The 25,477-nt window shown below is 40.1% G+C and overlaps 1 protein-coding gene across 2 annotated transcripts in view; it reads right to left on the reverse strand.

Moving 5' to 3' along the window:
• LOC135945287 (tRNA dimethylallyltransferase) overlaps positions 1 to 25,477 on the reverse strand; it is a 117,178-nt gene that overhangs the window by 84,111 nt on the left and 7,590 nt on the right. The window contains exons 2-3 of one of the 2 annotated variants that reach the window (XM_065492878.1): positions 13,428 to 13,565; positions 7,635 to 7,906 (exon numbers count right to left, since the gene is read on the reverse strand). In XM_065492878.1, the coding sequence (XP_065348950.1) occupies positions 7,635 to 7,906; positions 13,428 to 13,565 (410 nt within the window). The remainder of the gene's footprint in view (positions 1 to 7,634; positions 7,907 to 13,427; positions 13,566 to 25,477) is intronic. The other variant, XM_065492879.1, reaches the window with a different exon arrangement.

The raw sequence follows: 25,477 nt of genomic DNA on the forward strand, positions 1-25,477 counted from the left end.
GTTTAATTAAATAACTCTAAAGTCTGAGAATAAATTAAACAGAAAAATAACTCACTCATTCACAAGGGAGGCAAACTGTCCATCAAACTACTTGTAAATGGAAACTACTTGTAAACATCTCTTAAAATATACAACGCAAAAACTAGCAGTAAGTATTGATATCCATAAATATGTTTTTTGCCGTACACATTTTGTGTTTAATAAATATTTCTGGGTACTGGAAATCAGTTTTTTGCACCCAAAGAATAAATGTGACTACTTTTAAGGGAAAAAGCTGGAATTTTTCGTGGGAAACCTTTTGAAAAGGGGAGTAAATATTTTCAAGTTATGTGAAAGGAAACACTCATCAAAGACCAATTCCACGGGGGATGGATGGCTCAAATTCAATTATCGTCGCATGATAGAGGGATGGACACACAGAGCAGGTGTATGCTATATACCCTTAGAGGCCAGAAACCCCATTGTGATTGGGCTTTTTCATGCTTTACCTCTTCAACAAAACTGGATGAATGAGACGGAAATGATTTCGTGTACGCTTTTCATTCCGAAATAGCGTGCTCTTCTTCTGAAGAATTTGTGCTCTTATTTGTTGTTTTTAATAGCCGATCAACAGATATTTCAATTTTTCGCCGGCCGATCAGACAAATTGGTGAATTCTCCTGATTATTAGCCAAAAAAGTTTTGCAATAGCTAAAAATATTTCTATTCAATTCAAGCATGCAAAAATATTTTGACAACCTTGATATGGGAAAATGAATTACAAGACTTCCTCCTATAATTGATTTGGTCAGATTAATATTTGCTCTGCCGTAGTTTAGAAAAAAAATACAATTGGTTGGACTTGCAAAAAAGGCTTCTTTTCTTTTAACAAAGCAGTGCTGAGAAAACCAGCTCGATTCTAATTAAAACTTGCTTCCTCGGCCTTTTGGCGGGAGAAAAAAAGCATTGGCCGTAACATTATGAGTCTTTCTCTCTCCGCGCGGTAACATGCACTGTCGACGACTCAATTTTCCTATTCGCGGTGTGCACCGACTGCAACGGCAGCGGTTTGCGAATGCGAGTCGCCCAGCGCCGCGGCCGATGTAAACATACAAAGTAAGCTCGTAAAAAGAAAAAAGCAGCACGTGAAGAAGGTGTTTAGCGAGGAAAAAGGCAGCAGCGGCGGCGGCGGCGGCGGCAGACGGTAGACGTCATGCTTTGGAGCGGGATGGCAGAAAAGCGACGAAAAGTAGTGCTAATCACAAGTGGCGCCGAACCCACTGAGTCACGTGTCACCGCTGGCACCTTTATGTGCGTAATGTACATACAACACACGCCGCTGCCTCTGCTGCGGGATAATTATACATATATCTCGCCATTCTCACCGCCGCCGCGCGCGGCAAGAGAAATATTTATGGTACCCTGCTTGCTTGCCGGCGAAGAGAGCAGTCTCGCGAGTTAATTTACAACACGCGGTAATTAACTAGGGGGCCACTCTCTGAAACTCAATCTCGCCATTCTAATTAAGGCACTGATGGTAATTGCCACAAATTTGAATTCTACTTTGCCCTCCAGCGATGCAGACACATCTCAATTGAATTTCTGACGCAGAAAGAAACATTAAATTTACGGAAAAAGCAATTTATTTCACGACTTTCCGATAGAAACGAAATTGGAGTAATAGGGAAATTTAACAACAGCTTATCCCTAAAATGTGCATAAATGGAATCAATACCGATCAAGGAACAGTGAATCTTTCAGATTTTGTCAAATTTCTCGAAATACAGTACTAAACGGTGAGTCTATTTTTCGTCGCTTGATTTTGATCCTTCTCGTCGCAATCTATCTAATAGTGTGCGAATTAAGAGGAAAACACCTTCTAGCGAAATAAATCTTGAATTCCAGTAAGGAAACATTGCTCGCCACTTGATTAGCATGCAAACTTTTCGGAGCCGATTTTTTCAAAGTTTTAATAATACTCTTTCTACCAGTCAGAGCACCAGTCTTCACACATATTCAGATGGCGGCATAATACACCAAAAAGTACATCATGTACAGCTTTAAATAGTTAAACAACATTAAAAATGAAAAGAGTTTTCTTTATTTTTCAGTAATTCAAAGGGGATGGGTACCCGTGGAATTTTTTTTCCTGAGTCTTATTTACTTCCATTCTGATCAAATATGGGCGATTATACGTTTAATTTGAAACTTGTGACACGACTTTGTACTTAAGAAGGAAACGGCGTGTGCCTTCCCGCCTTCAATTAATTGTGGCCATTCCAACTTTCCCATTAGCCACTTTGCTTTACAGACGGCGTAATGCACTGCGTAACGGCGATGATAATAATTATTATCATCACGTGTGCGAAGACACCCGCGCGAGCTTCTTTCTTTTTTAGTTTCAGTCAGAGGAACACTCTGTAAATAGCATATAGGGACGCAGACGTAATTTCTACGTCACAATTCAAGAGCAGAGCCTCCCGCCAAGGCTCATCTCATGCGAGCAATTTGCACCGGTAACACTCCTCCACAAACTTTCCAATTGTAATTTTGCAAGCGCATATTTCGCACTTTGAGGGATGGATTTTAATTGCATTAGCAAAGAACTAATGTATAACGTCATGGATTTGACAGTTACTTTCTTTCTGTCGCTTTCTGATATCAGTTTAGCGTTGATTAAATTTCCGATTGAATCTCCTCGAGAGCTCAACTCGGAAATGCATAATTTATAAGGTGCGTTCCAACCCTCAAGACAGAAGTGCAGCAGAAACTTTGCTTTTAAAAGAGCGCCTGGTGGAAATCTCGGCTGCAAGTTATATCAAACAGCATTGATCGAAAAGTCATCTCCAAGTGCCATGCGAGATCAATTAACAGACGTTTTAACCTGGATGATGTATTTTCGCTCCATCAAAATTGAGCAACTGAATTAAAAAATTAGAATTTTTTATCAACAGCTAATCTGGATATTGTTTTTGCAGTAAATAAAATTGGAATTTTAGCGTTATTTTAAGACGAGTTCTTCCATCCCCTTTGAAGAGATTCGTAGTTAATTAATTTGAATTCTCCTATTATTTGTGTGTTGCCCAAACCAGGCAAATGAACAGCAAATATCCAATCAGATTAAACACACGTGCCATTATATCAAGCTGGAGATCAAAGGAATGAGATGCAAAGTCTCCAGTTCGCTTGCTGCTCATCTTTTCTCATCGCAGTTGCAAATTCGGCATTTTAGGGCACGGACCGCAGACAAACAGCTCAGGGCTAAGAGAGTTTGGTGCCGATTTTATTGTGCAAACCACACCAGAGTCATAATTAAAGCAGAGATACGCCAAAATTGATAGCCGAGTTTCTTTCGCCGCTCTAGATTTTTACGGGAGTGACAGACAGGCTTAGGCGCCGTGTTTGGCCAAATGAATGGACTGCAAATTTCGTCTTGCGCGCTAAAAAGATAAAAAGAGCGATAAGACTGCAATTTTCAAGAGGCTCCCACTTGGGAAATTACGTGCACAAGTGTTAAACGTATCCTAGCATTGAAAATTCAGCGATCTTATTTTTCTTATATTCTCAGGCAATGGATAAAATCCATTAAATTTTTACTGTGCAGCTATTGTGTTTAAGTTGTTAAAAAATGCTTGAAGAAGAGTGTTTATTTTTCATACTATATACTAGTATGGGGAATGCTATAAAATGAATCTGCAAAATTTAGTATTATACTGATAAAGAACTGGCGATAAAATGAAATAGATAATTGAACCTGATTAAAGTCGAGATTGGGCCTTTTAAATTAAAACGTTTGAGGTCACCTCTGCTAAACCTATCGAGTGTGTGGAAGATATGGAAGTAGCTATTGATATAATCATGTCAAAATTTCAAATGTGGTAGATTTTGATGTTATCATGTACCGATCGGAACATTAAATAATTCAGATGGGACATTTTATGGTTAATTTTCTAAAAACGTTTGTTCTCAATGTTCCTACTCTCCGGCCATCTTGAACGTTTTTTTTTTTTTTTAAATATTGCTGTTGAAACCCCTACAAAAATTCAGCATGATACTGCTTGGAAATATTTGAATGGAATTCCTTTATGTTAATTTAATTGGCGCGTTGAGGTTGAGTAGCTGACGATTAGAAGGGTACAAGTTGCCTCTTCAGCATGAATTCGATCGCATACTTTTTGAGAGCTGCGCCAAATCAACGATAAAAATTCGTGTGTATTATTGCACTGCCGCAGCAGTCAATCGCAAAAGTGATACAAAGTCGAGAGGCTTGCACGCTCTGCGTGGATGTCCTGGCTGAGCAACAAATCATGGAGCCTATCAGCAGGAAAATCTGATTTTGAGTGGCATCAATGAAAGTAAAATCGGACAATTTACAAGTCCAGTTTATTTACTGACAGACGCATCTCCGACTGCTGCAAAAGTTACACTATTATAGAGTTAGAGTTGCTGCAACAAATGAATTCTCTTGCACGATGTAAATAGAATTTTTCATTATACAGCTAATCATTCCAAATTTTTTGAATACAAGTGCAACATTGCAAGGACCAATTAAAAAATCAGATTTGGCGATTTTCAAGACGATTTTCAGCGCTTGATTAATGTCCAGAGGCAGAGTATGATTCCTCTTGATTTGAAAGACTAAAAAACAGTGCAGTCAATTTTGTCTGAATTAATAGTAAATTTTGACTTAAACTCAACCCTCGATGATTTTTTTATAGAAATAATAAGTATGTGTTTTTCAGAATTTTGGCGGAATTGTAGCAGAGGAAAATAAATCACCACCCACAATGAATATTTAGTATATGAAAAATCGTTTTTGCCTCCATTTCGATTTGCTAAGGAAGACAATTTTATTTTAATTAATTCTTTCAGACCACTGCTACCAGATCCAAATTACAATTTCAAATTAAGAATTCTGCTTCTGCTGATGTTTGATTTCCATTTCAATTTTGTGCTGGGTAAACAAACGATTATCAGTGAATTTGGGCGAAAACACTCGATTCGGCGCCTTGCCAGGGAGCAGCACTCAAGATAAGGACTCTCAGGCTGGCGGAGGAGAAATTTGCGGAATTCTCTCTCTCACACACACACGTGCGTATTTCGCACAGATAACGACGAGTTACGAAGGTGCCGACACTCAAAATGTAACCATCGAGACTGTTATAAAATACTCGAGATTAATGTTTGATACACCTCAACTCTCGTGAGATAACAACACATCGTTATTTAAAATTTCCCCTCTGCATTTCGCACACCTAATATTGCGATCAATAAAACTGTTGACACAGAGAGATTTATCTAAGATATCGAATTGAATGACAATTTTTGAGCTGCAAAAAAGGATTGAAGGTTCAGAATATCCAAAATTTCCTGCCCTCACAAAGAAAATGTAAGGAATACTTCCTTTCGCTGCTTACACCGAGCTATAGTTTTTATGAGCGATGCATCCATAATGAACCGGCTCAATTTTAATATATCCAACGGTATGCGAATTATGAGCTAAATTTCCCTTCTGGTAAAATATTTCCTTATTTTCAATAGTGAGACAGTGCTCACTACTTGATTTGCATTTGCAAGCAAACTTTGAAGCAGATTTTCTCTTAAATTTAAACAACACTCAATTTCACCCAACCCACTGAAGGGCCACTTGCCTCCGCACCGAAGATTTTTGAAACGCTAGACAATCGTCCCGTGAAGTCAAATCACGCATGCTGGAAAGGTGCAAACCAGCAAGTGGCGAGTCAGCCTAGAGTTATGCAGCCGGCAAGTAGACGGTCACGGATTTGCAGCTCAATAATCATGAATGCTGCTCGCATACTAGTGCGTTCGACGGGCCGGGTATTTTTTGGTACCCGAAAATGTTCGGGTAAACCCGGTGCCAGGTAATTTATTCTCTCGTCGGCCCGGGTTTGGGCGGGTTCAGGTTTAGTCTACCGGGTGCGGGTATTTTAAAAAACCCGATCACCCTTCAAACAAAAAAACTCAAATCTCATTTTCATACGCTCTTAGAACAAATTCCAATGCATTCCAATTTTATTGCAAATTTTTATTCAATCAGAGAGCGAAAAAGGCTGAGTAGGCACCGAGGGAAAAACCCCGCATTTTTTTTTAAAAATGCAGTGTAGTGGTTAAATAATATTTTTTAATTTTGACCAGTTCTTTGCAGGCAATGTTTGCACCTTAGTTTTCAAGAATTTTCTAATTACCTCAGCTTCGAAAATTTTTGAAAAATAAAAACGTTTTTTAAAAAAAACAGCCAGCAAATCCTTTGAATTTTATGTATTGACAATAGCAAGAATAAACAAGAATAATAATAATAAGAATAATGAAAATTTATAAAAAATTACACTGTAAAGGAAATTTGCGTTCGGATTGGTCAAGAGTTCCTCAAATTGCATTTTTTTCTTTTATGCAGTAAATATGTAAATTTTAAAATGCAACTAGAAATACTGCTGATATTAAAAAGCATTGAAAATATAAGGAAATTTCTTTAAAAATTTTTAACACCGTAGGCGGGCGCACTCGGGCCTTGAATTTCGGGTCCAGGTGCGCTCAAGCAATGAGATGAGTTAAAAAATCGGGTACGAGTACGAGCGGGTCCGGGTTGCGTCACTAGGGTACAATCCTGCCCGGGCAGCAAAAATTTTGCACTATCACATGCACCTACAATCACCAACTAAGCAGTTAGATCATTAAAAAGTTAATCTATTTTGAAATAATGCAAGAATAATCAATTTTGATAACAAAAACGCGTTCTATAAAAGGTTATCTGAACAGGAGGATTATTTTTATACAGGTGATAGTGGGGGAAAAGGTAGATGTTGCTGCAGTTGAGAAAAACCTATGAATTACTATGCACTAATAATTTGAAGTGTTTGGATTAGATACACAAGGCGAAAATTGAAAGTTATTTGAATTTTTGGATGCAATAAGTAGTTGATCGATAAACAATTAACAAGCAAACTTTGAAGCAGGTTTTCTCTTAACTTTAAACAACACTCAATGAAATTGGTCTTTTCTATTTTTTTTAAAAAATCAGTTTATATAAAAAAACGGTTTCTAGAATTTAGCTGTTTTTTTTTTTGCTCTTTTTATCCCTGTCCGAGGACCGGGAAGGGCGCGCACTGCACTAGCACGAATGCTGAAACCCGGGTCCCAATAACACCGCGAACGGATAACATATGGGCGCACCAGGCCGCACAGGGACCCAGCCCACTCAAGGGCCACTTGCCTCCGCACCGAGGACTGCATTGAAACGCTAGACATTCGTCCCGTGAAGCCAAATCACGCATGCTGGAAAGGTGCAAACCAGCAAGTAGCGAGTCGGCCTAGAGCAATGCAGCGGGTAGGGAGGGTTTCCACGCGGTCACCCATCCATCTACTGACTACAACGAATGTTGCTTAACTTTGGTCATCTAACGAGTAACGAGAACCGGTGTGTCCAACATGCTACACCCTTGAATAGTATCCTCCTTAATTCCGATTGAAACACTTAGATTTAATTTCTCTAATCCAATAGTGGCCTTGCAGCTGGCCGTGAACGTTAAAATAAAGATAAGGCGATAAAAATGTTGTTGCTCGCGTATGCATATCGTGCGTTTTTAGTCTGGTTTGTTGACCACATTAATTCGGACATTGCGCGGGGCGCTCCCTACCTTAAAACCTTCCTGCGGTCATTGGGATGTAGACGCAGGGCCGTCTCTGCATCCACGGCCTCCAGCCGCGTCATCAACTCCTCGTTGCTGAGATGTGTGAACTCGCATCTCGCAGACACATCAGCAGCCACGGAATTCGAGGCCTCCGGCGGCACCGTCTTTATAATTTTGCACTCGTGCTGGACAAGCACTTTCCACAAGAGAGACTCGATGTAATAATTGGTGCCACCGACCACGATTGGCAATTTGCTGCGGGAATCGATGTCGGAAATCTGCAAGGGAAAAGAGGAGCAACTTTATATCACCCAAGCAGCGCTGATATGGATTTTTTTCTTTCTACACATATATGTTGGATAAAAATCCGTTTCAGACCCAAAGTTTCGAGCCAAATGTGAATGATTCCAGACTTGGCACTGTCCTTGCTGGGAATCAGTCTGAGGTAAATAATTTAGCAGCTGTGCCAAGTGCGCGTGTTTGTTTGCCAACGTATAAGGAGCAACTTGTTGAATCAGTAAAGCATAAAAGCTCATCAAAACTGCTCTTTCGCACACTCTCGACGCGGGACACGATATCAACTTATATATTGAAGCAAAATTCCCTCATTTCACTTGATGAATATTTGGTTAAACGTATATATATATAGTCTTTTAATATATCCTTTCATTATGAAGACCAAAAATATTTATCACTTTAACTAATCACACACTAAACATACAATTGTTGGCTTAGACAATTTTAACTTGAAAGATGAATTAATTAATTAAAATTACAAAATGCATAATCAGGGTTCCCAATAATTTCCGTCCCGTTTTATTCCGAAAAAAATATACATACAGCATGATATGCTTGGTATATTCCTTGTGATAAATAATTTATGAAATATTTGCTACAATACAAAATAAAAATCGAAAAAAATTGTTTAAAAGTACAGTGTTGTGACACTACTCGGCCTGAACTACCCCAACGCGCGGCTGCAGAGCGGCTCCCCGGGGGGAGGGGGGGATTTTTTTACACACAAAACGATGCGATTCTTATGTAGCGGCTGGAGAGCGGCGGCTGGAGCGGCCGCGCCTTCGGTCAGCGGGCGCGCCTAAGGGCAGTTCAGGCCGAGTAGTGTCACGACATTCAGAGATGAACAAATCTTAATTTAAGTTAACAATCTGATCATTTATTATTACTTCTATTACATTTTTCGACAGCTAAATCACTCGATTAGACCAGTCCCTGTTTATTTAATTAAAATTTGGAACATTTCAAACTTTTGAGCGAGCTGTGAAAAAAAACCAATGGACATCTGAGAACGCCATTGGTGTCTCAACATTTATTTGTTTAAGTAATATAAAACTGCTGTGTTTAGGCATGTTTTAATCAACAAAAGACACAACGAGATGATAAAGCAATAATTCGTCCAGGTCCCGGTAAAATTGCGCAACGTTCAACAAGCTATCCAATTTTCATTGTCGAATTGATTGTTGACCTTTTCTTGCAACAAGGAAATTTTCGTTTAGTTGTTGAAAGTTGCGCAATTTTACCAGGACCAGGACGAATTCATTCCTTGATCGCGTAGCTATATCAGTGGCTATATCAATGCAGAATGTTTGCAGCACGAAGAAGTTCGCATGAACTAGTTCATACGCAAAAAGTTGTATAGAGGTATTAAAAACACGAAAGAGAAAGACCCAACATAGCTCATCATTAGCAAACTTGTCATAGATAAATTATGTTTTCAATTTGCTCTGGGAGTTATCTTTAAATGCACAGTGGCGTGCAGGGTTGCAAAAATCCCCCATTTTTTTAAAAATGTAGTGCAGTGTTAAAAACCGTTTTTTTACTACATTCTTGTAGGTCATGTTTGCACCTCACTTTTCAATAATTTTCTAATTATTAGCTCATGACCTCGACTTAAACTTTTGGAGCAAATAGCAATTTAAAAGAAAAAATATGCACATTAGAAGAAATTTCGACCACTTCCGACCACAAATTTTATAATATCATAGAGAAAAAATGGAATTTATATACTTAAACCCCCTCAAAAAAAGTAAAAAAAGTGTAGCGTCTTAGGGGTAGGGGGTAAAAGCACCCCTAAACCTTTCAGCTGGTTAGGTTAGGACGAGACGAGTCCAACGGTGGTTAGTTTTTGCATTTCTGATGATTAGAACCCGAGTTTTGAGATTTGCAAAAATGTCAATATTTAAAAATTTTATATTTTCTTTTCGCGCGCCGCTATTACTTGGAAAGTTTGAGACCAAAAAAATTTTAAGCACACCACTGGAAAGCTCGTTTATTTTTCTAGGTAATCATATGCATAACATGTGGGGTTACAGATCAAATTGCGACGTAAATTACGAAAGTAAAATCGCCAGATGATGTTGTCGTCGTGCCGGACGCTTGACGCCAATCCTTAAATTCAATATATCTCGCGATCTATGAGAGTGCCCATCGATTTCTCTTGACCATTCGATTCTACGCATTCAGGGCTACATTTTTTACGTTTTCATGAAAAAATCCGAGGGGGCGTATTTTGCGATATTTTTAACCAAACATTTGGCATGCGAATTTGTGACCTTGACCTTTGACCTACAAAATTTTGACCAACGGCAAACTTGTTCTACTTAAAAAGTTACGCTTAGAGGGGAAAAAACCACATCGAAATTCCAATCTGGACCGAAGATAACTTGATATTTCGGATTTACTATCTGAAGTTTTCAATTTTCGAAAATCGCGATTTCCCAACAAAAGCCCCCGAATTTTTTGCTCAAAATTTCAGGTAACACACTATGAAACATCCCTAACAACATATGTAAAATTCAGGATGGGCAAATAAAGTCGGTAAAAATTGACAATTACCCTTTATCCTATCGCGAAAATCGTCTCCTCCCATTATCGAGCACTCATCAGCTAGCCTTGGTATAAATGCACTCACCTATATACTGCGAGCATACTTCTTCAATGCGTACCAAATAAACCGGGTTTTAAGCAAGCACTCCCAAATACGCCTGGCACAAACATTCCATATAAATGGGCGATGCCTCCGCATTACTCGCTATTCATTCTCATTCTTCCGCACTTGTGCACGTGTCTGAGGGCGAAAGCCGCGTTTGAATGACGAGGAATTTGATGCTAATTTACAGAGCACGCGAATGTCATTTGCTAGCAGCTTTTTAAGCATATATGCTTGAGCAAACTTGTTTGGGCCGGCATACAAAGTTGTACGTAGCGAGACCAACCTTTTCCGCATATTGTCTGTCTCGAAATGAATGACATGAATTCCTGACAATTCTTGATAAAAGAAACCGACGGTCTAGATTGTTATTTGCCTTATATGTTGCTGGTTTAAAAAAAAGAACATTTATCATCTGAATTAAGTAAAGGAAATTTTACCTAACTAAATAGGAAATTATGGAAACAAATTGCAAATTGCTGCCATTTCTAACTTTTAAAATTACCATGGGTGCAAAAATGCGAGACGCAGGCCAGCCAGTAGTCTCTTTTATTTTCGGTCTCGGAATTTTATTTGTCTGAGACGTCTGCTTTGCAGCGTTGAGCATCCCCTGCGTCTTCCTATGCATCTATAAATATCGAAATGAGCCATTGTGGACCGCCCGCCAGTCGAGCTTTGTTCTTCCCCTGGCTGATCCGAGGACGAGACTCCATTAGTTACATTACCTCGAACGCTGCTAGCAAGAAGAATTAGGACTAAAAATAGATCACGCATGGGCTACAAATTGGATGCTTTTGTTTCTCTACAAGGAGGGTGATTCAATGTTTTTTGTAATTTCAAAAAAATAAACATTTGCGTTCAACAACTTAAATAAATTCAAGTTCAGCTGGGATTATAATTTTGTCGAGCTTTGTTCCTGTTGTTGATGTTGATAGTTAAAATCTGAATGTATTTTTCCAACACTGTGGAACAAGTGAATTAAAATTCATGCAGAGTGTTAAATTCAGTTACTAATTTAATAATTCCCATATGGATTTTTTATTTCTATATGGTTAAAATAGTGTTATAAAAAAACTTATCTATAAACGTACCACTTTGCGCCACAATTTTTTAATTAAAACGTACCATTGGGACGGGACGTATAATAGTTGAGCAAACACTACTTGCTGGAATAGAATTATGGGCGATTACCTAAAATTTAATGTCAACAAGCGTTTTCAAAATTCAGAGCTATGCCAAAAGTTCCCTTCGCAATCAGTAAGCCTTTGATGAAACTCATCTAAAAGCCCTTTACAGCTGAGATGCGCTTTAGCCGATATTTTTCTATGGCATTCGAGTAGTTCGCTGGATGTGTCTGGTCAAAATAAATAATAATGAACTGCGAGGCAGATGGGGCCGCATTGAACGATCCCCTTTGTAAAAAGGCAACCAGGGTGGTCATATTTTGAAAGCAGCATTTGAAACCCCAAGCATAATGGGCATTCAAAGCCAGGTAAAATGTTTACGCTTAACATGAATTCGAAGAATGTTTATCTTGAGGCTTAGCGAGAGCAAGGATTCCAGAAGAGAAGGTCCTTCATTTAGCCTATTTTTATAGAAAATGCGCAAATGAAGACCACCCAAAGAATATATATTTAAACCACATCCTGGTTTCAGTCTCAGGCTGAAAAATCGTAAATTGAACAACCGTGCAACTGGACAAGTCGAATTAATTGATTCAATTGCGGCCTTCGGCAGCGGCAGTATGTGCAATTAAAATTAGTTGTCGGCAAAACTATAATGGCCGCGAATAGAAAGAACGTATCAAATATTTTTAAAGAGCCAGGCCAAACCAAAGAAGCCATATGAACCGAAATTATCGGGTAATAACAACTATTCATAAATCATCGGCGCCCGCGAATGAGAGAGAGAGAGAGAGATAATTTCACGGAGTCATAAATCAACAAGACCGCAGCACTGTCTATGAGGCGCCGCAGAAAATCGCTTCTCGTTTGATTTAGAACGAAGTGATACACGCCACTGAACTTATAGATATATATATGGCCACTGCAACCAAAAATTAAATGAAATAAATGCATTTTGTGATGAAGGTGAGTACTGTCATGTTTTTCATTGCAGGACCATATCTTCGTGTTCCCACGTAAAACTAGTCAGTCAGAAATTGTGATTTTTGTTGCCCTTAATGAAATCAATATCATTATTATTCTGCCGCACTGAGCCGCAAATAATAACGTTAAAACGTGAAAAGCAGATGGTTTAATTTTTGGAAAGCATTTTCCCCTTTTTCTTCTACACCATTAATCACGAAAAACATTTTATACACAACGACAGGATTTACCTTTTGAGAAAAAATAACCTATTTTGGTCAGTTGTGAAAAAACTGAAAAAAGTGTTTTGTTAACCTTTTCCCGGGAATGCAGAGGGCATTCAACGTTCCTTTATTCTGCAGTATGGGGATGAAAACCCTTGGGGAGAGTCTGTGATGTCGGCGGCAAAAGCACAACTTCCTGCGCGAGATGCTTGATGAGCCCACTCAAATCTCATTTCCATTTATGCTCGGCACCGCCTGTTTCTCATGCTTTACAACCGAGACCATAATCGAAAGTAACGGGGGGAAGAGGTTATCGTCGCCCAAAACAGATAAAAAAATCTTATTTAACCTAGTCATGCCACCAGAAATTATCCAAATGCATGCATCTAAGTGATCAAGTCGAGACACAGGAAATATTATTTTTTGCAACTGCTGTGTCGGAGGTCAAAAAATGGTCCCCGTCCGACAGATCTGTTTTATCTCCGATATTGTATGAGGGATTAACAACCGCTACCGAATAAATAAAAAAGTTAAGGCATACCTTGCTCAAAGCCATATTCCTATAGTCCACAATGTTGAAGTTCTCCGTGGGGTTTAAAAAATCAATCAGATAGTGTGGCACTTGTTTCATTTCTTCACTTGTCACTTTATTTGTAACTATGTCCAATCCTTTGTAAACCTGAAACAAAATTCACTCATAAAAAATTGAACAAACAATTAACACATTTGTTCGATCATTTTCCGAGAGACAATTCAAATCAATTAACCCTCTCAAATTCAAATTAAAAAATTTAATTTATATAAGTCAATCGAAAAATTGCGCCAATGAGTAAGCGCTTGGGCAACGCATGTACAGTTAAGTGTGCTTTTTAAGTGACAAAAAATCCAATTCGCAGAATGAATGAAGGGCGTATATTTAATATGCCGTTGACTGGTTGGTATACCAGTCCACCGGTTGCCTTTATATGCCGCAGACAACCAACTATTTCTGCTTCTCAATCCTCGGGCCCGCGACAAGACCGGAATTTCTTTCTGCGGGCGGGCCAGGAGGCCCGACTGTGCCCTTTCATATCTCTGACGTTCCGATTTATAATACATATTTCTGATTGAATAATTATACGCGCCGCCAGCCTGCGCGTAATGAATTCATTAAATTAATTTCCCTGGCGACGCCTTTTCAACTATGAAAGGGTGAATAATAATTTTCGGAGACGCTGATGCCTGCTGGTTATGGTAATTAAATTAAGTAGTGACTCATTACCGCGCCACCACGATGTTTAGGTTTTGAACTTTATTTTTTAATTTTCAGAGTTAACTTTTAGATCATGCAGAAAAAATTATAAACAAAATTATTTAATTAGTTTCTACATTTTTACACATATATTTTTTCGGAATAACCAAGAGCAATTCAAGAAAATTGTAGTGAATGTTTCCTTCCTTTCCAGAGGAAACCGCCGAGGTATATTTGTGGGAGCACATTTGCCAGAAACACCTGTCACACACGTATGCGCTTTGTTATTATGTTTGTTTGTCAAACTTTATCCCACATAAACCCTTCTTCCTGCTGATTGAATTCTATTCAAACTTATCCTTTCTGCAAAAGCATAAAAGGGACGAATGGAATGCGTTAAAGAAAATCATTTTTGAAGTAAACGAAAATATTCTCTCTTTGCGACCAGCGATCTGTGATGTGATCATTGATAACGCGGTGCGACTACGACTAGAGATCTGAACGAGCCGCACCGAGCCGCATTTTTGGCTCAAATTTTAAGCCAGCCGCAGCCGCCAGTTTTGGCGAGCGGCGCCAGCCGAGCCAGCCAGCTGGGTACTATTTTAAAAACTACGACTACCATTGCAAAAATGCCGCTGGGAAGGTTTCCATGTACCGATTACTTTGCGAAAATTTCATTAAGATGGATCTTTTCAAGAAATTCCATTCTCTTGTAGGCCAAAAAATAGGAAATTTTAAATTTCGTTACTTTTGCAACTCGAAATCTCGTGTTCTAACCACTAGAATTGCAAAAAATACCCACCGTTGAACTCGTCTTCGCCTTCCCTAACCAACTGAAGGGTTTCGACGTTTTTACCCTCCACCTCAAACCCTAAAGTTTATATGCTGTAACTTCCTCGAAAAAGTAAAACATTCTACACCTCTCTGGATTTTTTATTATTTTGCATTTAATTAAAAAAATTAATGTTTTTGGGACGAGACATAGTGTTAATATAGAAGAGTTTTTAGGATAAAATATTTTTAAGCCTGATACAGTTGATTGAGAGATGCAGCACGTCTTGTTCTGCCTATATATTACCAAAAAAATCCCCATTTGGAATTCACTTTAAGAAGTCTATATTTAGTAAAACGGAATCTTTTTATTCCAATTCACTAGCTGTATAAACTCTTAGTGTTCAAAGCCGCCAACGCTAGCTGTATAAACTCTTAGTGTTCAAAGCCGCCAACGCAGATGGCGCAACCGTAGACTTTCTTAAAAATTTAATATTAAGGCACTTCCGCTGCGATTTCAGACTCAATCCTCAAACAATTTGTTTTATTTCAAAAAATTATTTTTCACGGTTCTACGGCGATTGGTTCTACCGATTTTGGTTTTCAGCACGTCAAAAGAAAGTATGTTAAGTGAAGAACGCACAGCAGCAGGTTTGAGTCTGAAATCGCAGCGGAAGTGCCTTAAAATTAAATTTTTAAGAAAGTCTACGGTTGCGCCATCTACGTTGGCTGCTTTTAACACTATGGGTTCATACAGCTGGCGAAATCTAATAATTAAAACGTGGACGTCAAATTTTTAACTCTTTTGAATATTCCCAATTAGATGAAGTACAGGTAACTGCATAAATTTTATTATGAATCCTCTCCTTCGTCCATGTTTACCAAAAATTTGATAAAATTAATTCAAAAGAATATCAGTTCGCGCTGCATATTTATTTAGTTTGAATAAAAAAAAATGATTTACTGGTTGTTCATATCATGTCAGAGCTTGAATAAATGACAACGCACTGAGAATGTACTAAGCGCAACGAGTTTCGAGCTTGCTTTTCAGTTTTCAGTATAGGGCTACTCACACAACGATGAAGCCATGGGTGAGACGTGAGACCGAGCGGAGAGCGGCAAATCCACATTCCTCGCCGCCTCGGCCCCCTGCCTCCCACTAAATGAGTATTTTAACCAGTTATAGAGATTCGCATGCTGAGTGAGGGCACTTCCACTTGGTGCCTGTTTTAGTTTCAGTTCAACTTGGAGTGACAAAAATATGATAAATAATTTTCAAAATAATTCATTTAGTTTTTAAAATATATTCTTGAAATCTTGCACGTTTGACTTAATTAAAATGAGTTACAGCCATATTGTACGTTTCTATTGATGCTTCGAATGTTACTATTTATAACTTTAAACTAAATTCATACTATTTTTTCCAGTTTTCAATAGAAAATTTACCCTTCAAAATTTCAATCTTCAATTATGCGGTTTTCTTTGACAATCTAACGCAAATTCTACTTCTATCACATGGAATTTCTTGCTTTATTTAAAAAACCAGACGGACAAAACAGCAAACCGAGTAATTCGGAGAAATTTTCATCTTTCTAATCAGCATACAAGGAATGAATTTGCTTCGAAGAGGGAAGACAGTTTTCCGCGAATGCAGCTGACAAAAAAGCTGGGGAACCTTTAGTCAGGGGAATATACCTGGCCACCGTGAACCCCTGGCATCGTAAAAAGAATCGGAAACTTTTCATTAGCCGCTTCTCGGAACGGCTGAAAACAAATCGTTATGTCCAAAATCACGGTTAAAAAGAGCGCCGCCTGTGGCACAAATTTAACGCCTGCCTCTGCCTTTTTCCGCGGTCATCGCGGTGTGGCGCGGAATTTTGTTGATCCGTCGGAGCGCGTTTTGTTGATTCATGCAAATTAATACCTCACTGTTACCGTGGTATTACTCGACAGATTGCTGCCCATACCATGCCGTGTTTGTAATGTTTTTGTTCTGTCTGTGTGTATGTGCAGTCCACGAAATCGCCATGCCAGAGCGGAAGTGATTGAGGGGGTAAATATGAGTTAATCGAGCCACAGCGTTGCTAAACAAGTAATAAGCATCGAGTTTGCAATTACTTAAATGGAGTGCTATGCTTGCCAAAGGCAAATAAGTGAGGTTTGAGCCCAAAACAATCATCGCCTTGTCGAGATGGTACGGAAAAAAATAAATATAACCAGCCTCAATCAACAAAAAAACCATATTTATTTAAAAAAGTCTTCAATTTTGCCCGCGATATAGATGCATTATTGTAGAAAAAACAGTCCGAATTCCCAGCTAATTTTTTTTAAACTCCGGCTCAGCACATCCCGTGGGCTATGAGCTCAAGTCCGAATAACACCGCTGAGCGGATATCATGGGGCACGAGTGGTCGCAGAAGAAGCTTGGGCCCAATGTGGCCATCTTTCTGCCTCCTCGCAGGAGACATTATTTGTCCCTAAATAAAGCCGCTGGAAAGGCACGAAAACCAGCAAGTGGCGAGTCGACCTAGCCCGTTGAGCTATATTTGCTATCTGAGCATTTCAAGTCACCAAATGAACCATCTTTTGCCACCGCTGATATTGGGTGGCCACTGAAATATCCCCATACAGCTCAAATAATGCCTTCCATTGCTTTGACAGAATGCATTAACAATGCAAGCCAACATTGCTGCTGGTCGGTACCCAGCAAGTGTCTTTTAAACACGCTTTCACATCTCTTTGCAAAAGCGAAAAAACACAAAGGAAAATAATGACTCTGTCTTGGAGCATGAAATTAACAGTCCCGTTTTCAATTGAACAACTTAAATAATTTACGAGCTGTCAAAAAGACAGGTAACATTCAACAAAAATAATACAAGCCGCTTTGATGTATCATAAAGGCAGCGACGCTTCTATTCTTTGGCCAAACCCCTCGAAGGTTTCAGCAGGCCACTTGCTGCTTTAGAATGGTTTGGGTGCTTTATTGTCCATTGAAAAAAAGCATAAACGTAAAGGTCTAAATATAATTTCACAAAGAATCCCGGACACGAATCTCCACTTCTCCAGGAGTACTCGGAAATCTGTAGCGATAATCCAGAGGAATTTTGTGTTTTTTTATATTTATAATCCCAGTTTTATGTTAAACTCCTGCATGATTAGTGTGTTAATTTAATGCCTTAGTTAAAAATCGCATTTCCAGAAGAAAATAATCTACATTGGGAAGTTATGTGGCTACAAAGAAAAAAATCTCTGTTCGTGCATTTTAGAAATTTAAATCGTGAGCTAATGGCTTTTTTGCTAGCGGCTCACATCAGAGGCGAAAAATCCGGTGAATGGCGAAAGGTCATCTCTGGCTTACTCATATGTTAGTGTTTTAGGTGCGTGTGTTAATTTTTCGTACTGACGTCGTGGACTGGGCCCACGTGGTTGAGGAGTCGAACCAAGGTCTCGGCCACTAGAGGTGATTAGACTGAATGAAGGTTGGAGCAAGCGCGCTGTCTGTTTGGCCAGCGAAAACGCGCCCAAATGGATTGTATAGTGTGGCTGTGTATGCACAAAACACACACATCGACCACTCGAATGTCACACACACCATACGCAGGCCGTGTTTTGTTCGTTACGTGAAAGCGTGATCAGCTGCCAAAAATTTGACGGCCTTGAGCGATGACGTTTTATTGAAATTTCATTCGGACGCTTCCATCCGTCGTCGCCATGGCGGAAATTCAAGTTTACAATCAATGAAATGCGTCAAATTAAATACAATTTTTTTCTGTTAGTGAGAGTAAAATTATTTCCTACGATTTTCTCATGAGTTTTTTAATTACTGAATTGGCTGGACTTGTGATGTAAAAAATAAATATTTCTTTTATCTAAAAACCCAACAGCCAACGTCACAGGATTTCCAAACTCATTCAACAGCGTGGAAAATGTCAAACTATTTAAATTAAGTTCCAAGTTGCTCGTATTTAACTATAAAAAAGGTCCTTGAATGGCGGAAATATACACGCAATCACATTTTAGGAAGTCCTCTATAGTCTTAAAAATTTACGACAAAATTCAGCGCATCCGCATACTTTTCATGAATAGTGTGGTGGCAAACAAATGTAAATAAATAAAGTGGGTAATTATAGAATGTGACAGCCCTTACATATCGCTGACCGACGGCGGAAACCGTGTTATTGGAAGTTCTAATTAATGTTACAGCAGTTAGACGCGGAAAGTAATGAAATTTTGCCATGAAAAATGGGTCAGATTCGCGCGACGCTCAGCTTTGAAGCGGACAAGTTTATATGTGGTAACGAGGTGAGTTTTCAACAATATTGTGAATTTAATTATGGATGATTTACAGGAATGAAAAAAAAACAGAGAAGAAGGAAATTTCCAATTCTCAGCAGTTTGACTCACTTTGGGCGTGACTAATCGATTCAGGAATATGGGATGAGAGATCAACTGTAGGTCCATTCAGCGATCGTCTGGCGTAGAGCGCACTGACTTTCCTTGTTGCAAGGAGATCTTCTCATCCCATTCTATGAAGAATGACATCATTGACGCCACTCTCGGCATTCTGGCTGCCTTTGTTTAGCTCTTTTCGCTATTCAACGCATGCAAGAGAGGAACGTTTCCGGCTTAAACGCGTTGTGGCATACAGTAACGACGAATGCTCCTTGAAATGAAATAAAAACACAATTCTCGAGACTGATTTTCAAACGTAACTTTACATCCAGCACTTTTGCGAAAGAAAGTTGGAGCCGCAAATAAGAGCTCATTGCTTCACTTGTGAGGCGAAAAACACGAGATTCTGATTTCTTGAGCTACGTGAGAGTAAAATGCAACGCTGTGGACGGCGGGAAAGCAAGAATTCGCATACTTATAAGTATGCGAATTATAATATATTGTAATATATTAGTCGTACTACTTGTAATTACGTCTGACACAACGAAAAAATGAATTTACTCTGATTAAAAAATTGAATTATTCTTATCTTTGCTTCGGGGGTGAATTTAATTTTAATATTTAGTTTTTAAGCCAAAGAGTCACACAGATTTACTCATTGTATGTTGTTTTGTTTTCATTCCACGTACAAGCATAAGAGTGAAAAACTTCCATCACATCGCAAACAAGTTCATTCTTATAATGAGTTCCCTTCTCGGCCTCCCATTTAATTTCCTTTATTTAACAGGAGTTTCGCTCCCGAGTTCAAAAATAAAACAACATGAGGCAAATTGAAAAGATTCCCACCGAAGACGGTAAATTAATTTATCAAGGGTGATTTATATACGAAATTGACTTTTACCAACCCTCTCGGCTATCTAGATTCGCATTGAGGAACACAAACCCATCGACACGTGTGGCCTGCATTTGAGGAGGCAAGCGAAGGGCGCTCGTTTTATATACCTGCTGCCACTAATTTTAATGTCGGCCGATTCGTCTTTTATCTGAGACCTGCAGAGACCGGTCTCTGGGCAGTCGTCGGCGATTGTAGAAAGAGAGAGGTCAACGACACAGACCAGCCGCTCGCCTCAATGAAATTCCGCTCTGCCGACAATTGATTTTGCCATAATATTATCAGTCACGATGCGCCGCCGGCAAATTTTATGAATTTCCAATATTTTTTTAGCAGCAGGCTCTATGGCAAGATCACTGCTTAAAAATAAATTAAAAATCAACAAATGTAATAAGTATATCTGTCTGCGCGAAGGTCAGCGCAGGCTGCAATTCGAGCGTCAAGGGACGAGTGGCTGTGGCGCCTGGGGCTCGGAAAGGTGCAGTCAAAGGAGATGTGGCGCTACATTAATTCGAAATCCAGGGTGCCGTTTGAAGCGACGAATTTTGAAATAGATGGCGCAACAGTGAGTTCACCAGAGATAATAACAGAAGAATTCGCTCGTGTATTTCAGAGCAATTTCTCGCAAACCCCCACTTTTCCATATCTCCGGCGCGAAGGAAGGCAGGCAACCGGCGCGACACGGCAGCTTAGCGGGCTGCAAGTCACTCCTGCCTACGTGCAATTCCTGCTGGAGCGCACAAGGCCGACGGCGCCGGGCAGTGATGGGATCACGGTGCCTTTAATGAAGAATTGTGCGGAGGCCTTAAGTACCAGTTTGAGCCACATTTTCCGCCGTTCTCTTAGCACCGGCGAGATACCTGCCGACTGGAAATCAGCCATAGTAACGCCGATACACAAAGATGGACCGAAGGAGGACGTACGCAATTACAGGCCGATAAGCATTACTTCGCTAGTAGGAAAAGTGCTTGAACGAATTGTCCGCGACCAACTGTGCAATTTTCTGGAGGTGAATAACGTGATCCCGGCCAATCAGCATGGCTTCAGAGCACGCCGTAGCTGCACAACGCTGCTGACCGGGCTAATCGACACGTGGTCGGCGGTGCTGGACGAGAAGAGCGGCGCTCATGTCCATGCCATCCTGCTCGACTTCTCCAAGGCCTTTGATAGGGTGCCCTTTGCGCGACTACTCTCCAAACTTCAACACTACGGTGTCTGCGGAGATGTACTGCGGTGGATCGAGTGCTTCCTGACTGGACGAACGCAGCGCGTAAAATTCGGCGGCGTGTGCTCAGCGCCGACTGAGGTCTTATCTGGAGTTGTGCAAGGCAGTGTCCTCGGCCCACTGCTTTTTAACGTTTACGTTGCCGACCTGCCGAAGGAGATCAGCTCGGGGCTCGAGCAGTATGCCGACGACACCACCCTCCATAGGGTGGTTGCCACCCCCGAGGACGCGGACGCGTTGCAGGAAGACCTCGACCGAGTTTTCATCTGGTGCGAAAACAACGCTATGCAGCTCAACCAGAAGAAAAGTTTTGTAATGGATATCTCGCGAGCGCGGGCGCCACTCTTCTTCGAATATACCATCGGAGGCGTCGCACTCGAGTACGTCAACAGACAGCGCTTGCTCGGTGTGCACATCAGCAGTGATTTGAGGTGGGACGTGCACACTGACACGGTGCGCGCGAAGGCCGCTCGCGTGCTCGGCTTTGTGGCCCGTAACCTGCGCGGGTGCACTCGAAAGGTAAAAAGGGTCGCTTACCTGTCCCTTGTTAAGCCCATTCTTACCTACGGGCTCCCTGCATGGCATCCGACCACGCAGGGAAACAAGAACAAACTGGAGAGAGTGCAGAATAGGGCTCTGCACCTGATCCATGGACGACGACTGCCGCCGCCAAAAGAGACGAATATTATGCCACTAAGAATGCACCTGCTGTACACAGATCTAAATTTCTTTAAAAAGTGTCAGGGAGGAGCAATAGATTTTGACGCGCGAGCTCGCATCGTTGAAGGCCGGCGGTTGCGAGGCGACATGAACAACCGGCATCCAAGACTGCAACCACCGCCTGTGCGCAGTGTCTTCGGCCAGAGGGCTTTCTCTTTTCGAGTAGTAAGTCCCTGGAACAACCTGCCGCCCGAGCTCAAAGACTGCTCAGTGTCCGAGTTCCCCTCCTTGTGTAAAAACTATTTGTGGCAGGCTCAATTGTGATAATTAGTGTGCGATTTCCTTTTGGCTCAGTGCGGCGTGATTTTATATAATGTATCTGATCGTTTTTGCAGTATTCTGCTAGCATTGTATGCCATTTCTTGCTGTAATTTTTATATTTTGTATCTTATGACTTTGGCAAGAATAAACAATAATAATAATGTTGGCTACCAACTATGAAAACGGAATAGGTAATATATTGTACGTAATATAATTTTGTGGAACAAAAACATGAAATTGTAGACATCAACAAAAACTGATATTTCGTAAAAATAATCGGATATTGCAATAAAAATGAACATATTCTGTATCAAAGAGGCTCTTTTAGAGGAACATGCTGTTGTTAAAACACAATTCAAATGAAAAAAAGAATATAGCTTATGTAAAAACAGAAGGCGTTTATGTTATTTCATTTATTTTTAAGTATCGAAATTCCCGAATAGAAGCCATTTTAGAGAGAAGCAAAGAAGGTCACCTAGTGAATGAAAGGACGGCCGTGGCATTTTCGTCTGAAATGCCTAAATAATGCACCCAGGGAGGACCATGCATGTGGAGCAGTTTTGAAAAGAATTGAACCATTTTATATACCTGCGTTTTTCAATTCAACAGCTTTGGCTCAAGGCCGAAGGACAAGAGAAAATTTTTTTTCCACGTGCAAATGAAAATTCGTGGAAAAAATATGTGTCTCAAATTTCCACACTGTTCCAATGCTGCCATTTCGGAGTTTAGAATTTACAATTACTGGTGGGTTTAGAGTTGGACACATTCACTATCTGAACTGAAAGCCCTGTTTTAACTGGCTTTAATTTAATGCAAGATCTATAAAATGCGGGGTAAGTTGTTTCCAGCTGATAAATATTAGTAGCAACGGGATTTATTACATCTCCAGCAAATTACGCACTTTACGACATTAACGAGCAATGAATCAGCTAATTAATTATCAATAAAACACGATTTTTCGTGCCAATAAAGCAGAGCGAGAGCCACCATTAAGCAGAACAGCTGAGGTGACGGATAATTGATTTTCAAGGTTTTGTATGGAGTACCCTGTCTAACAGCCGGTCTGAGCTTGCAATGGAATTGCGTGGGAAGCCAACGAACTGAACTGCACAGTCTTTCTCGAAATAACGTGTAGTACATCATGCACTCGCGAACGAGCGAAGAGAAGAAGGAGAACCAGAATACATCACATATTTGGACGGACACTGAAAATGTATAAAGCAGAAGTTTCCAAAGTTAACGTGTACAGCAATGAAGGCGACCGCGGCACAGAATTTTTCAACTGACGACGTTAAGCCTGATTCGATATGATCTAACGAAAACGTGAAAAACAGAGAGCAGAAAGGGAAAAGCGGTAATTTTTTACTTCAGGTGATAATAGCAAGCATAAAAACTGCCTCCCATGCCTACTAAGAAAATAAATATATTTTAATTGCATCTTTACCCAGTAAAAATCAGCGAAAATTCCGTCAGAAAAATGAATAAATTTCTTGGTAAAAATTTCCTTAGAAAAAGAAAAAACGACGAAGCAAACAGCAAATATTCGAGCCAGCGATTGGGACATGGCAAAAGTAGCATCGCAGCTTGAATTCTATAGCACTGTATCCGGCTTGACTGATTGTGAGAGAAAGGCGTGGTCCATTCAAACTAGATCACCTCGGTCGACGGTCGTTCGTTCGAGATTCCTGCTCTTGCAATTATCCCGAGAAGCCTGCCACCGCGAAGAGAGGAAAAAATAATTGGTGTTATCGGCTGGACTACTATCAGAGAAAAAATTCGCATTCTTATTTATGGTGGGCGGATTTTTTTCCTGGCCCGGCGCGTGCAATTTGCGGCCTTTTAAAAGAGGAAGACTAAAGACCGGTGTGGATTGTCATATTATAACAGCAAAACGAAATATGTGCTTCTATTTCATTATTAAGAATAAATCAGTTGAAATTTTATTTTTTTTTAGTATCCAAACCTAAAAACAGCTATAGTTTATATCAGCGGGAGCCAGATGTGCGATACAATTGTAAGTGTAACAGTGCCAGAGCAGTGCTTCCAAGTCATTTGCTATCGTCTGTGGAATAACCTGTCACCGAATCTGTGCATGAACCAGAACTCTAGTGCATTCAAACAAAAAGTGAGGCAAATTTTTCTTCCCAAATACTGACTGATTTTCTTTATTTCCCTGTTATCAAAACACAAAAAAATGTTTTGTATTTTTATCTGTTGTGTTCTGAATGTGGGGAGGTGTGGAGCATAGTTGCTCTGCTGATCCGCAATAAAATAACTTTGCATCTAAAATTGGTTCTCACTGCGCAGATCCAAGATGGCGTCTGAATGTGGGAATCAAAAGGCTCTCTTTGGATTCCCGTAAGAGTGTCTACAGTTTGTTTTTACGATCCAAAACAAAGAATTAGTACAAGTAAAGCAAATTATCTCACAATCTTGACGAAAACTTGGTTCTTTTAGCGCATTTTCACGTGACGGTTTTTTCGCGCCACACTCCACCGGACGCCATATCTGCGCGTCTCACGAATCTGGCCCCCACTGGTTTAAATCATAATATGAGAGTTAGCGGATGGAAAAGAGGATAGGTCTCAAAATAAATAATTGCTGGATCGGACACTTTTTCAAATTTAATTCACGATTGCGTTTTCTGGTCTCAGCCAAAGTTAGTTTCCTGTAGTCATAAATCATGCAATTACGTGTACAGAGAGGCTCATTGAGTACCCTTGAAATTCAATTAGTACATCCAAGCGGATATACAAAACCACCACCGAGAGGAAACATATCGAGCCGGTTCGCTGAACCTCAAGATTAGACGTCTGAGCCGCCCAATTTTTGTCGGCTGCTGGCTAAACCGGCTAAGCCGCCTAAATCTCGCGGCTGCGGCGGCTCGCCTAAAATAGGCGGCTATTTTTAAAATAGTACCTGGCTGGCTGGCGCCGCTCGCCAAAACTGGCGGCTTCGGATGGCTCAAAATTTGAGCAAAAAAGGCGGCGCGGCTCGCTCAGACCTTTACTCAAGATACATGAAAGTGAAGCTTTATCAAAATGGTATCGCAGTATACATTCATTTCTTGATTGATTCAACCCGCAACTTGGCCTATAT

The sequence above is a fragment of the Cloeon dipterum genome, chromosome X, assembly GCF_949628265.1.
Source record: "Cloeon dipterum chromosome X, ieCloDipt1.1, whole genome shotgun sequence".
In the NCBI taxonomy this organism is placed as follows: domain Eukaryota; kingdom Metazoa; phylum Arthropoda; class Insecta; order Ephemeroptera; family Baetidae; genus Cloeon; species Cloeon dipterum.